Source organism: Callorhinus ursinus, unplaced genomic scaffold (assembly GCF_003265705.2).
Source record: "Callorhinus ursinus isolate GAN/ISIS: 27379988/994484 unplaced genomic scaffold, GSC_fseal_2.0 scaffold53, whole genome shotgun sequence".
Lineage (NCBI taxonomy): Eukaryota > Metazoa > Chordata > Mammalia > Carnivora > Otariidae > Callorhinus > Callorhinus ursinus.
Genome location: NW_027397115.1, coordinates 7,938,281 through 7,951,237, shown reverse-complemented (window position 1 = coordinate 7,951,237; position 12,957 = coordinate 7,938,281). Strand labels below are relative to the sequence as shown.

At 58.5% G+C, this 12,957-nt stretch overlaps 1 protein-coding gene across 6 annotated transcripts in view; it reads left to right on the top strand.

Moving 5' to 3' along the window:
• BCAS4 (breast carcinoma amplified sequence 4) overlaps positions 1-12,113 on the top strand; it is a 60,867-nt gene extending 48,754 nt beyond the window's left edge. For 5 of the 6 annotated variants that reach the window (XM_073883959.1, XM_025853360.2, XM_073883960.1 and 2 more), the window contains one exon: positions 11,570-12,113. In XM_073883959.1, the coding sequence (XP_073740060.1) occupies positions 11,570-11,689 (120 nt within the window). In that variant the 3' untranslated portion in view covers positions 11,690-12,113. Of the gene's footprint in view, positions 1-1,093; positions 3,927-11,569 lie in introns of those variants that run through there. The other variant, XM_073883958.1, reaches the window with a different exon arrangement.
• Positions 12,114-12,957: the final 844 nt, after the last annotated feature.

The window sequence follows — 12,957 nt, the reverse complement described above, 5'->3', positions numbered from 1 at the left end:
GGGGGCAGGTGGGGGCTGGTGGGGGCAGGTGGGGGCAGGCGGGGGCTGGCGGGGGCAGGTGGGGGCTGCTGGGGGCAGGTGGGGGCAGGTGGGGGCTGGCGGGGGCAGGTGGGGGCAGGCGGGGGCAGGCGGGGGCTGCTGGGGGCTGGCGGTTGGCCAGTGTTTTCTCCTGGCCTCTGGCTCAGTGACCTGGCTGGGGCTGGAGAGGTCCTGAATGCACTCCTGTCCCCACCTCCTCCCCTCCGGGTCCTTGTCCCCAACCTGCGCCAGTCACCCCTTTCCTGGCCCCCATCCTTCCCTCTCCTCTCCTGTCTTCCTGCTGTCGTCCCTCTCTCTCCATTTCTCCCGCTTCCCCTCCTGCCTTCCGTCTATTTCTGCTTTTTTTCAGTCTCCCCCATCTTGTTTCCGCATCTCCCTCTTTCTCGGGTGTGCCTCTGTCCCCCTCCGGCTCTCCCTCTCTGTCCGTGTCTCCTTCCCCGTCTCCAGTTACCTCCTGCTCTGCCCATCTCGAGCCCACTTTCTTTTTCTCACTCTCAGATACTATTTTCCAGACCTTGACAATCATCCCTTGTCACTCTCAGGGGGCCCGGTGGATAAAATGTCTTGATCAGACCGGGACAGCATGGGGGGCAAGCTCCTGGAAAAGGGCTTCCCAAGGCGAGTGCCGGGGCTTCGGGGATGGCATTGATGCGGCGGCCGCAGCCCAGGCCGCCTGCTCGGAGGAGGCAGGCCCGGCCGAGGTTTGTAAGCCCAGAGCGGAGCTCTGAGGGCAGCTGGGTCTGAAGAAAGGGTGGATTGAGAGGAGGCTCCCAAGGCTGCCTGGACGCCCGGGACAGGCGGCAGTCTGTCGTGACTCTGAGGCAGGCTCCGTCAGCTCTCGGGAGATGGCTGCTCAGCCCGGGGGCAAGAGTCTTTCTCCACGCTGGGCAGGGACATGGGGCCAGCATGGAGGCGGCTTCTCAACAGCTGCTGGTTCTGGTGGGCGCCTCTGTTCTTGCCCTAATGGCTTGTTTATTTGATGGAGAACCACTACCCACGTTAGGGACCCTGACAGAATGGTTGATCGAGTCTGTGTTTGCTTTCTGCTTCCCAGAGCTAATGGGTGCTATTTTCAACATTCTTTTGTGGAGCCAACCACCTTTGAGGCCGGCCAACAAAACCTCCAAGGATTCTATTGATAACCAGCATCAGAGCGAGAACTGTACGGCTCGCACATGACAGTAGCCGGCTGGGGACCTTGGCCAACTGTTGATAGAGGCCACGGACACTCATCTGGAGGTGGACCACCGCTGGCTGGACTCTGGGCATAAGCGTGCCTCCTGTCGGGCCGCGGAGAATCTGAGAAGGCGGTTGCTGAACTGAGCAGACCCCTGGGAGGGGGTGGCTGGTTTGATGCTCTGGGCTGGGAAAGAAACTCCCTTTCCTTGCTCTGTGCCGAGAGTGGGTCAGTCCTGGCTCCACCCACATCCATCCACCGATGGCCCCCCTCTAATTCACTGCTGCTCCGGTGGCTACCCTTTGCCCTGTGATGTTTCCTCGGCCAAGGGTGCTGGCCCCACACTCCCCATGGAGCTACCCGTGAGCGACCCTTCTGAGGCGTGAACACCTACCCTGGGAGCCCAGAGACCCGAGGACAGGCTGCAGAATTCGCAGGTCCCCTTTGTTAGAGCTTATTAAGAATTCCCAGGTAGCGACAGCAGAGCACTGAGGGAGAGCAGGGCCCGGGTGACTGCCCGGGGAGGGGGGCACACCCATGCGGCCGGCCCTGTCTGTCACCTGCAAGTGTCACACCCTGACTGAGGTCCTGAGGCTGCTGAGTCTCAGTCCCCATATCTGTGTAGTGGGATTTACAGTTAGAACCTCTGCACGGGGTCGTCGTGAGCCGTGATTTCAAGTAACGTAAGGTTTAGCGGCTGTTATTGTCACGACATGGGTGTTACTATTCAATAGCTCTTATATGTGTCATTGGCCCAGGGCTTTGCAGATGCTGCTGTGGGCGCACTTTATTTATTTATTTTTCAATGACGTTTCTCTTTTGGATGATTATAGATTTGCAGAAAGCTCATAAAGGCAATACAGAGTTCTGGTCGGCCCCTTAATCACTTTCCTTCACTGTCATCTTCCAGCACGAAGGCACCGTCCTCAACACCAACACACTGTCCTATTCACTCAACTTCTGGCCTGGCTTGGATTTCACCAGAATTTTCGTAGACAACCGTTTTCCGCCCCAGGCTCCCCTCCAGGCCAGCACATTGCTTTGAGTCTGTTTTATTTTTGAGGACCTGGTGTCTCCAGTAGTGGGGCACGGACCTGGCAGGGCAGGGATGCCAGCCTCGAGACACCTGGGGACTCCAGAACGGGGCCCCTTCAGGTGTCCCCATCTGGAGATGATGCTTGTCACCACTGTCCTCGGGCTTCTGAGCCCTGACTTGGCAAGAGGCCGGCCCGTCCTGCTCTGCCTCAGGTGTTGAGCACATTCAAGTTCATTCACTTCTCGCCTGAGTCTCGCCTCCCTGGGGCTGTGGCCCTGAAGACTGACACAGGTGCCATCCCCGTGGAGCTCAGCCTGGTGGGGAGACTGAGGAAAAAGGTAGACAGGATACGCTCCTTCGTGGTGCAGTGGGGGAGGGAGGGTGACCGGTGAAATTGGGGGTCCCCTTAGGAGGGTCGGAAGGAAGACACCAGCATGAGAAGACCCTAGGCGCAAAGCCTTGAGGGGGACGAGCAGGTGCAAGGGTCCAAGTCAAGACAGACCCTGGGGAAGTCCAGGAACAGATTTCCAGGCTGGAGGGTTATGAGTGCTGGGAGGTGACAGACTGAGTTTAGAGTCAGGCTGGATCATAGGGTTCTGGGGTCACAAACCCCTGCTCTATGGGCCAGGCAGGTGGCTGAGGTGAGAGCATGGGTCCCCTCCGAAAGGGGCTGGCAGAGCTCCGCACCAGCTTGTCATCACCACTCTGTGCACCAGAGCTCCGGATTTTTTAAACAAGAAGCTGGAGATCTATCTTTTCAAGCGAAGTGGCATTTCATTCAAAAACAGGAGGATGCAAACGACCGAACAGAAGCAACAATACTAGTCAAGACACTCAGCCCAGTGGAGGCCAAGCAGGACACAGCTGTGGTCTGGGTTTGGCCGGACGAGTACCCGTCAGTGACCTCAGTGGCAGGGCCTGTAGGCGACGGTGAAGGGTCGCATTATCTTCTAAGTGTTGTATTTACCAGAGGATCAGATTTGTTTCTTAGGACAATCCCTCGGGCTGCCATGTGGAGAACGGGTTAAGGGCAAGAGCCTCAGCTGGGGGCAATGGGACGACAGCGGTGACGGGGAGAGGGATCTGGGAAGAGTTAGCAGAAGGGATTGAGGACAGGGGGGATGCGGGCGTCCAGTTTGGGCGGTGGGTGGGCCTCACTTTGAGTCACATAACTATTGAAAGCCTCAGTTTGCCCATCCGTAGAAGGGCTTGGTGATACCTGTGCAGATTTGGGTTTCTGGAACATAGCGGGTGCTCAATTAAAAATACACACGTAGGGGCGCCTGGGTGGCTCAGTCAGTTAAGCATCTGCCTTCGGCTCAGGTCGTGATCCCAGGGTCCCGGGATCGAGCCCCGCATCGGGCTCCCTGCTCGGCGGGAAGCCTGCTTCTCCTTCTGCCTCTCCCCCTGCTTGTGCTCACTCTCTTGCTCGCTCACTCTTTCAAATAAATAAAATTAAAAAACAATATTTTAAAATACACATGGAAGAACATGGCAGTCAGACAATTCCATGAGTGGCCATGGCATGAGAAGCAAAGCCCAGGGCCCTCGGAGTTCAGACAGGAGGACTCTAGTGCAAAGCATCAGCTGGAGGGGGAGCCAGGGCTCCGGGAAGAGGGGCCCTGAGGGAGGAGGGGCCCGGCTTGCAACAGCAGAGTCGGGGTCAAGGGTGGAGAGATCAGACTATGGGTCTGGAGCTGGGGCCCCCAGGTCTAGTTCTGGAGGAGGCCATGATAGGACTCCTCCCACCTGGCCGTCCTGTCTTCCCTCCCAGACCGTGTGCGAGTTTGGAATTAGTAGCCATATCTTGGCAGGACTTCCCGGGGCTCCTCCTCTGCTAGTTTCCATGTTAACGCTTTTCCTCCAGCTAAAAGCAGAATCCTTGGGGATCCACGAACCTTCTAGAGCTGCTGCCTGGGGTCAGCATCCACCCATAGCGAGGCTGCACCAGCTTGTCCCTGATGCTAGGATCCTTCCGGGCAGGGGCCGTGCACTGTGGGAGCCCCCAGCCCCGTTCCTCTGTCACCAGAGCCTCAGCAGCCTGCCCCAGCTGCTCCGGTCCCTGGGCTGGCGGAGGTTGGGGCTGGTGGCCCAGCTGGGTGGGAGCATTCGGAGAGGAAGGGGGACAGCTTTCATGCAGGCACGGCGAGCCTGGCCAGTCCGGCCCTTCAGGCAGGATTGGACATGCAGGGGCTGCTTACAGAGAGATGGGAGGAGCTCTGCTCACAGCTGTCAGAGCATTCTGGAAGACTTGGGGCCCTGGAGCAGACACACAACGTTGCAGGCAGAATAGCCAGGCGTGGCCTGAGGTGCAGAAAGCCCTGGGCCGGGACGGAGCAGGGAGGCTGGGACCGAGGGGAAGGTCCCGTGGGCCGGTGGTGGCGGGGGACAGGGTCCAAAGCTCATGAGAGTCCACTTTGATTCCTAGCTCGGCCTTTTCCCAGCTGGGTGACCCTGGGCATGTGACCTACCCTGTCCTCTCCCAGCCTGCCTTGTCCTCCACGGCCTCAGTGCCTGCCTCCTGGGCTCTTGTGCGCAGGGGAGCCAGGCGGTAAGGGAGGCAGCCGCTGGGCTTGGCGGGAGCCCCAGGCTGGCGGTTCCCAGCCCACGGGGCCCAGGGCCAGGGACGGGAAGCAACGCCTTCTCCATCCAGCTCCTCGGGAGCCCCGTGTCTGAGCGATGTGACGTGAGCCTGGGTCCACTGCCGGCTCCGATGCCCACGGGGCCTGGCAGGTCCTGCGGACGAGTGAATCAGGCCGGGCGGGGATGGCGGCAAGCGGGCAGCACATGCCCTGTGTAGAGGGGCCAGCTCCCTGCACCCCACAGGAACGCGGGGCCCAGCGGGGCCAGATCGCTCCTTTCAGGAGAAATAGGAACTCCGTATTTATTTGAAACACCCCAGTTCTTCCATGTTGGCAGCTAACTCATGTTTAAATTTGCATGAGCCAAACCAGTCATGTCTGCGGGCCAGATGCTAACCAAAGGCTACCAGTTTGCCATCTCTGAGTCGGCTGGAAGGTGGGGCGGGGTGGGGGGAGCTCCTGATGTCCCTAAGGTTGGAAAGCCAGCAATGAAGGGACATCCCGAGCCCCGCTCAGCCCCGGGGCTTCCTGGGTCCTGGCTGGAGGCCGGGGCTGGGGCTGGGTGGCCCTGGTTTCCAATCCAGCTCTGCTATTTCCCAACCAGCTGATCTTGGGCAAGTACCTCTCTGACCCTCAGTTTCCTCTTCTGCAAAATTGGATTAAGGATACCTGCCTCTCTCAGCGGCTGTGAGCGCAGATGGGCTGTGAACCTTCAGGGCCCATCCAGACCTGGGTGCTCAGAAAGTGCTCAGTACTCGGTCACTGTGGTTGTGGAGAGGCTGGGGGCTCGGTCTGTGCAGATAGAGCTGTTTCTTCTGTCTGCTGCTTTTCTCCCCCGACCCCCGCACCCCAAGCTATGCTTTTTAAATTTTAGAATTAGAGGCAGGTTGCTGTGATAATACAGAGGGATCCCATGGACCCCTCACCCGGTTTCCCTCACTGTTATGACCCTATTTACTGTGGTGCGTCGTCCCAGCTGGGGGACCATCCTCGATGGATTGCTAGTAACAAAACCCCACAGTTTGTTCGGATTCTGCTAGTTTTTCCCTAATGTCCTTCTCTGTTCCAGGATTGCATCCAAGATACCAACCACGTTGTTTAGTTCATGCCTCTTTAGCCGCCTCTGGTCTAGGATGGCTTCTCAGACTCCTGGATTTTGATGATCTTGACAGCTTTGAGGAATATTGGTTAGGTATTTTGTACAATACCCCTCTATTAGGGCCGATCTGATGTTTTCCTCGTGGTTAGACCGGGCCATGGGCTTGGGGAGGAAGACCGCAGAGGTGAAGTGCCTTCGTCACATCCAGGGCAAAGGCTGTCAACAAGATGTAGCGCTGATGGTGTTGACCTTGACCACCTGACTCAGGTAGTGTTCGCCAGGTTCCTCCTGAGCAGTTCCTTTTCCTTTTCATATTCTGCTCTTTGGAGGCCACTTGCCAAGTGCAGCCCTATCAAGGGGAGGGGCAGCTAAGTTCCAGTGAGGCTCAAGAGGCAGAGAAAACCCGACCTTGGAGAGGGCTGGGAGGCTCACACACACTGCATTGAGCCTAGGGCACAGTAGGTATAGTGATTGAAGTTGGGGGGAGCCTCTCCCAAGCCCCAGAGAGCTGGGAGTGCTTGGTGACCTAGGGGAGGAGTGTGGGCCTCTGGGCACCCGAGCTCCCCTGCACAAAGTCAGCCTGGGGCCTCAGTCCCCCAGGGGTTGACCAGGATCTGGGGCTGACCCTGTGGACCTCAAAAGCCAGCCCAGGAGTGGGGCTGCTGCGTGGCCTGCTGGGTGAGGTAGGACGGGCTGGAGCTGGAGTGATGGCCCAAGGGCAGCCAACCAAATAGCACTCAGGCTGGGACAGTCAGCATAGTGGGCCTGGCCCGGAATCCTCCAGCCCGGGTCTGGTGACCTATCACCCAGCGCCCATTATATGGGAGATGCAGAAAAGGAATTTTGTCCTGATCTCTTTAGGAAGACAGATTTCATTCAGGGGCAAACCATGGCCGGGGGTCCAAATCTGGCCTACCATTGTTCTGTGAAGTTTTCCTGGCACACGGCCGAGCTGCTGGTTTGCATATTTATCTGTGGCTGCTGTGGGCCTTCAAGGGCAGAGTTGAGTTGTTGCAACAGAGACCTGTGGCTTGTAAAGCCTAACGTGTTTACTGTCTGGCTCTTCACAGAGCAAGTTTGCAGACCCTGGCCTGAGCTGGGAGCGGACCAGGGTTCAGGATGTGCGCTTAGGGCTTCCCAAGAGGGAGACACGAGGCGGGCCAGGACTTCCAAGGAGGGGGTGGGGATTTCTGGAAACAAGTGGGCAGGTGGCACAGGGCAAAGCCAAGACCCTGAGGTGGGTGAGCTTCGCCTTAGGAGACAGTGATCCGCCCTGAACGCAGTCCTGTGGCGGCCTCGTGGGGGCTTGTGCGAAAGCTTCCTGGTGGCGCAGATGACCAGGGAGGCCAACCGTGAGGGGTCTCCTGGCAGCAGCAGGCCGTCGAAATGGCGAAGTGGCTGGGAGGGATCTGGAGCCCCACGAGAGCAATCCCTGCTCCCCAGCTCGGCCACCTGGAGCCCACGAGATGCTGTGGGCCCGGAGCTGCCAGATCGTCTGATTTTCCAAGGGAAGCTGGCAGTCTGGTGTTCATGAGAAATCTCCTGATTTTTTGCATGTTTGCAATTAATTCCATTTTTTAGACATTATGAAGCAGACGGAGCACATCCGTCTGGTGTGTGGGCTACAGGTTTGAGAACTCGGGTGTCCAGGGTGGGAGTGAGGATGCGCGGATGTGGGTAGACAGGGAAGAGCAGACCAGGCCCAGCGCAGTAAGCCGGCAGGCGAGCTCTGGACTGGGGGCAGAGGGGGAGAGGGGACAGTGAAGGGAGACTCTGAGACAGGGGGCGTGGCAGAGTCCAGCACCTGCAGGGTCAGATTGCCGCGTCTTCCAACCAGTCCCACCCAGGCTGGTGGAACATTCCTGCCTGCAGGCTGGGGGCTGGGAGCCTGCAGTTGGACACTCCTCCTTGCTTACCTGGCAGGCCGCCCCACCCCCCACCCCCAGGGGAATCTGTAGAAGGAGGGATGGGAGGTAGAGATCTCTGAAGTCCCCTCAGAGATTCCCAAGGGTTTGGGTTTGCTGTTCTGTCCCCAAAGACTTGGGCCTGTCTGGGGATGGGCAAAGGCTGGGCTTCGAGCTGGACAGGCCTGGTGGACTCCAGCGTCCTGGTCGCCTGGCTTCTGCCCCTTCAAAGACACAAGGAAGACCCCAGTTTTGTAGGTTGCCTGGAGAATCCAGGGGAAAACGGGTGTGGGGGACTGGGTTTCCATGGTGTCCTGACGTGCCTGTGACTGGGGCCTGGCCTCCAGGATGTGCTCTGTTCTTCCCAGCAACAGTTGGGGCATCTGGCTGTTCTTCAGCCTCGCACACCAGCCCTTACCTGCTGATTCACGGCTCTGGTTTGCAAGTACTCAGTGGCTGCACTCTGGGCTTATTGTTTTAGGACACCTGGTCGCAAGTGACAGCAACCCAGGTCAACTTGGCTGAAGCAAACGAGAGAAGTCCAGGGCTCATGGACAGGAGCCGGCCCAGGGTAACTCCCGACCTCAGGCAGTAATGGTTTCGGCCACTCAAATGATATCCTCAGGACTTTGTCTCACTCCGTCTCCCAGCTTTGCGTCCCTGTGTCGGCTTCAATCCCAGGCAGGGCCTGCACTGTGGTGGCAGAGGTGGTCATGGCCCATCCTCCCCCATGCCCCCGGGTCACAGCTCTGGTGGGTCAGGCCTCCCACCCCCCGCAGCCCCCACCTGAGCCACAGGGGGTGGGGAGGGCGGCCAGGTCCGGCACAGGCACAAGTGATCTTTCAAGATCAGGATGACGATACCAGAGGGCAGTGGTGGCTAGACAGGCCCGTGTCCACCTCACACCTGCCCACTCTCTAAGAGCAGCATGTGTACCCTTGAGGCCATATTTGGAGCCCCCTGGCTCATCATAGGTCACCCCTTCCTGGCTGACTTCAGGCTCAGTTCTCCAACCAGCTGTGAGTCACCATCCCACATTTCCCCCCCCCCGTGCTCTAAGATGTTGGCGGGGGTTTGGTCCAGGGCCACTAGGAGGCTCTTAGGATGACTTCTTGGTTCTAATTATATTGATTTTCTCCCTTTTTTTGGAAGTCTCTCTCCTTGAAGGAGGAACCAGAAGCCCCGTCCCTGGGAGGGGTGTCTTACCCATTCAGAGGCACCGCCTTTTGAATGGTGGAACTATTTCAAAAAGAAAAGGGGGTCCAGATGACACCACTCTGGCCCTTCATGGGCCCTTCCCTTGTCTGGGACCTGAGGGTCAGAAGGGACCTGTCATTTCAGAATCACAAAATGTTCTTTGACCCCCATGTGTCAGGACCAGGGAACTGGTCTTCAGGCTGTCATTATTTGCTTGAAAGTTACATTTTCTAGATTACTACAATGACCAAGTTTCAGGAGAAATGGGGTGAAGAGATCCTAAGCCTACGGGCTACCCACAGATTGCATCCCTTAGGCTATGGGATGTGTCTTGTGGCTCATTTTTCAGTTGTGCTCTGGTCATGGAGCTACTGGAGGCCTTGCATCCCATCCATGGTGGCAGAGAGCAGCCCAGGAAGGTGCTAGAAGAAGGGGGCAGGTGGTAGGCCTGGGCCCCAAGTACCCCCAGGTAGGCTGAGCCAAGAATGGGCTGACCCAGGGTTGACAGATGGAATGGTCTGTCGCCCTTTCATGAGGCTGGCCCTTCTCCAGGATGAATGGCTCATCCTGGTTTTCCAGCTGTGGGATGGTGACACAGGGAGGTACGTAGTCCTCAGACACCTGAGCACATTCTGTCTTACTTGAAATACTTTGATGGTTTCCTTCTGTGGGGCAAAGTTCAGGGCTTTGGGGCCCAGACATGAGAATCTGTGCACTCCCACCCTAAACCTGGCTGCTTCCCTTTAGGGGATCCTGGCCACAGCCTCCTCCCTGCTCCCCTCTTTCCCCTCAATTCTGCTCTTTCTAAAACACCTAATGCCACACACACACTCCCGATTAGTGACTTCAGTGGCTCTCTGGTCCGTTGGGATGAAGCTCTTAAGCACGGCCTCTGAGAGCCCATGTGATCTGGCCCTGGTTTTTAGCCTCATCTCTGTCCACACAGTGACCTGGCCCCAGTCCAGACTGAGCCGCTGGAGTCCCCAAGTGCCCCTCCCTCCCCCGCCACAGCACTGTGACATGCCATTCCCTCAGTCTGGAAGCCCGCCCTGCCTGCTCTAGCTCTGGGAAACCTCCCCCTGACCCGCCCCCCCAGGGGGAGTTGGGCCTCCTCCAGTTCCCACAGGTCCTTGCACCTCCCCACCATTGGCCCTCACATAGCAGTTCTATTGGTTCCTTTGTCTCTCCCGCCAGCGAGCCCGGGTTGTCTGGGGCTGCCGTCCTGTGCGCAGATGGCGCTGGCTCTCGGGACCTGGTGGTGGAGTGGGCGGAGGCTTGGAGGACGTGGGGCGTGGGTCAGGCACCCCCGCTGAGCCTTGGTTTCTCCACCTCCACCATGGGGATGGTGGTCAGGGCGTCGCTGGGGGAAACAAGTATTTGGGGAGGCCAAGTATGCACGCAGCGTGGTGCGGGGCACACAGAGGTGCTGGGCTTTGGGGGAGCCGTTGCTGGCCACGGGCCAGAGCCCCCACCCCCCCCCCGCCCTGGCATCTGCACCTGCACCTGCAGGCCCCTCAGAGTGGGTCTCAGCCGGAGGGGGCCAGGAGGTGGGACAGTCAAGGGAGAGGAGTCAAGGGAGTGGGGGGGGAAAGAGGAGGGTGGCGAGAGGGACGCCGAGTGGAGACCTGCAGAAGGACCTCGTCCCTCTGCACCCCTGAGCCCCACATACCTGCCCATCTCCCGGCAGGGCCTAGTGTCCTTCCTCCCAGAGGGCCATAGTCATTGGGATCAGCCGTGGCTCTGCAGGAGAACCATGTGAGGATTTCGAAATACCCCGGTCCCGGGCCACACCCCTGATCAGTGTCCTCAGACGCACGGTGGGGCTCCGAGGCGTTTCCTAGCTCTCCCGGGGCCGGGGGGGGGGGGGGGGGGTGGAGACGGGCACCGTGCAGCCACGTTTGAGAAGCCCTGCTTGCCATGGTCCTCTGTGAAACTGGTTTCTCCCCAGAAGGGGTCTCAGCAACCGGAGCTTGGGGAGGGATGCTTGATGGCAAATCTCTTCTTCCCAGCCTTCTCAACAAAGATCCGCACCAGGTAGAAGCGAGCACTTCTTAAAATGGTGTTTGATTTTTTTTGAAAAAGTAACACATTCAGATGGCACCGACTCGATGCGGCACAGATGGGGACCCGGTGAAAGAGCGCTCAGCCGGCCCCCCAGTTGCCCGGCAGCAGGCCCTGTGCCCCGGCTCCGGGGCGCCCCGCGGAGCTCACGCGCGCGCACGCACACACGCACGCACACGCGGGCGTGAGGGACACCCTGCCTTCTCGGTCCCTCTCTATTAGACCTGTGCGTCCCCACGCCGACAGCGTTCCGCCCTGGACGGGGACCGGCGCTGGTGGCCCAACGCCCTCGCGTGGGGGGGAGAGGGGGGTGGCCTTGGCCCTGCCGGGCAGTGCCACCAGAGGACCGTGGCCTCATTGTCACAGGGGCACCTCTTCCCGCGGGCTGAAGTCATTCCTACGACTGGAAATCCTGGGTCACAGAGCGAGGGAATTCCAGAGGCTCACGGGGCACCTCGCTTTCTGTCGTTGCAGAACCCGCCGGCGCCCCTGCCCTTCGAGCTGCCCGCGCTGTACCGGACGGAGGACTACTTCCCCGCGGCCGCCGGCCAGGCCGCTCTGCGCACCCCCGGCCCCCGGCGCCGGCGCGTGTGAGCCTCCGCAGCCGCGGGGTCGGCCTGTCCTGCTGCTGTCCCTTTCCGCTTTGAATCCCCTCCCTCGCTGCACGGGAAGCCACGCGGTTCGGAGACGCGTGTGGGGCCCACGCGGGGCGGGGCCCGAGCGCCCACCTGGACCAGGAGCTTCCCGCCGGGGCTGGGCCTGCCCGGGGTTCTGGGCCGCGGGCGGGCGGGTCTGAGCAGCCTCCGTGGTTCCAGGCCCCGGGACTCGGAGCCCCCCCACCCCCAGCCCACCCCCCACCCCCCCGTCTCTCTGTGAAGGGCTCTGCGTGGGAATCATGTGGGGCCCGCTCGGTGCCCCCAGGCGCACGGCTCCCGGTTCACCTGCGGTGGTTGACTTGTATGCGAACCCCAGTGCCCGCCGGCCTGTGAATCATCTCAATAAAGATGTCAAGAGGTCACGTGTGGTCTGGGTGCAAATGCGTTCTCGGAGGGAGCTCCTGCCACCGAGGCAAGCCTGACCCTCCGAATCTGCTCATCGGGAAGCCCCTCACCGGGACTTTAGATTCCCAGCAAGAATGGAGAGATCATTAGGATTTCCAGGGTCCTTCAAAGGTGGGTTGGCCTTCATTTCATTCCATGCCAATGAGTTTCCTGCTCTTGTCCTGGAATTCCAGATTTCTCAACTTGGTGATGAATAATTCTGGGTTTTGTGAGTTTTTTTTGTGTTTTTTTTTGTGTTTTTTTTTTTTTGGAGTTCCTCACAGAGCCAAGAAAAACACACACACACGCACACGCACAACTGAACTGCAGACCTGCGCTGGAATTCCAAGGAAATCTAACATAATGAATCGAGAGAGAGCAGTAGAAAAACAAGGAATAAAGCTGGATCTTGACAACTTTAGGACACACTTTTAGAATTAAAGATACAGGCCAGAGGCTCCTGGGTCGCTCACTTGGTTGAGCATCCAACTCTGGGTTTCCGTTCAGGTCGTGATCTCATGGGTCATGGGATTGAGCCTGCTTGGAATTCTCTCTCTCCCTCCGCCCCTCCCTCTGCTCTCACATTCTCTCTCTTTCTCTAAAATCAATAAGTAAATCTTAAAAAAAAAGATATAGGTGGACGCCTTGTTTCAAGAGAAGCCAGCATTTTCCTGTGGAGATTATTTTTTTAGTAAAAAACTTGTACTAGACTTGTATTTTATTTTTTTGATCTTTTTAAAAAGATTACTTTTTTTTTTAAGAGTTTATTTATTTGAGAGAGAGAGAATGAGAGATAGCACGAGAGGGAAGAGGGTCAGAGGG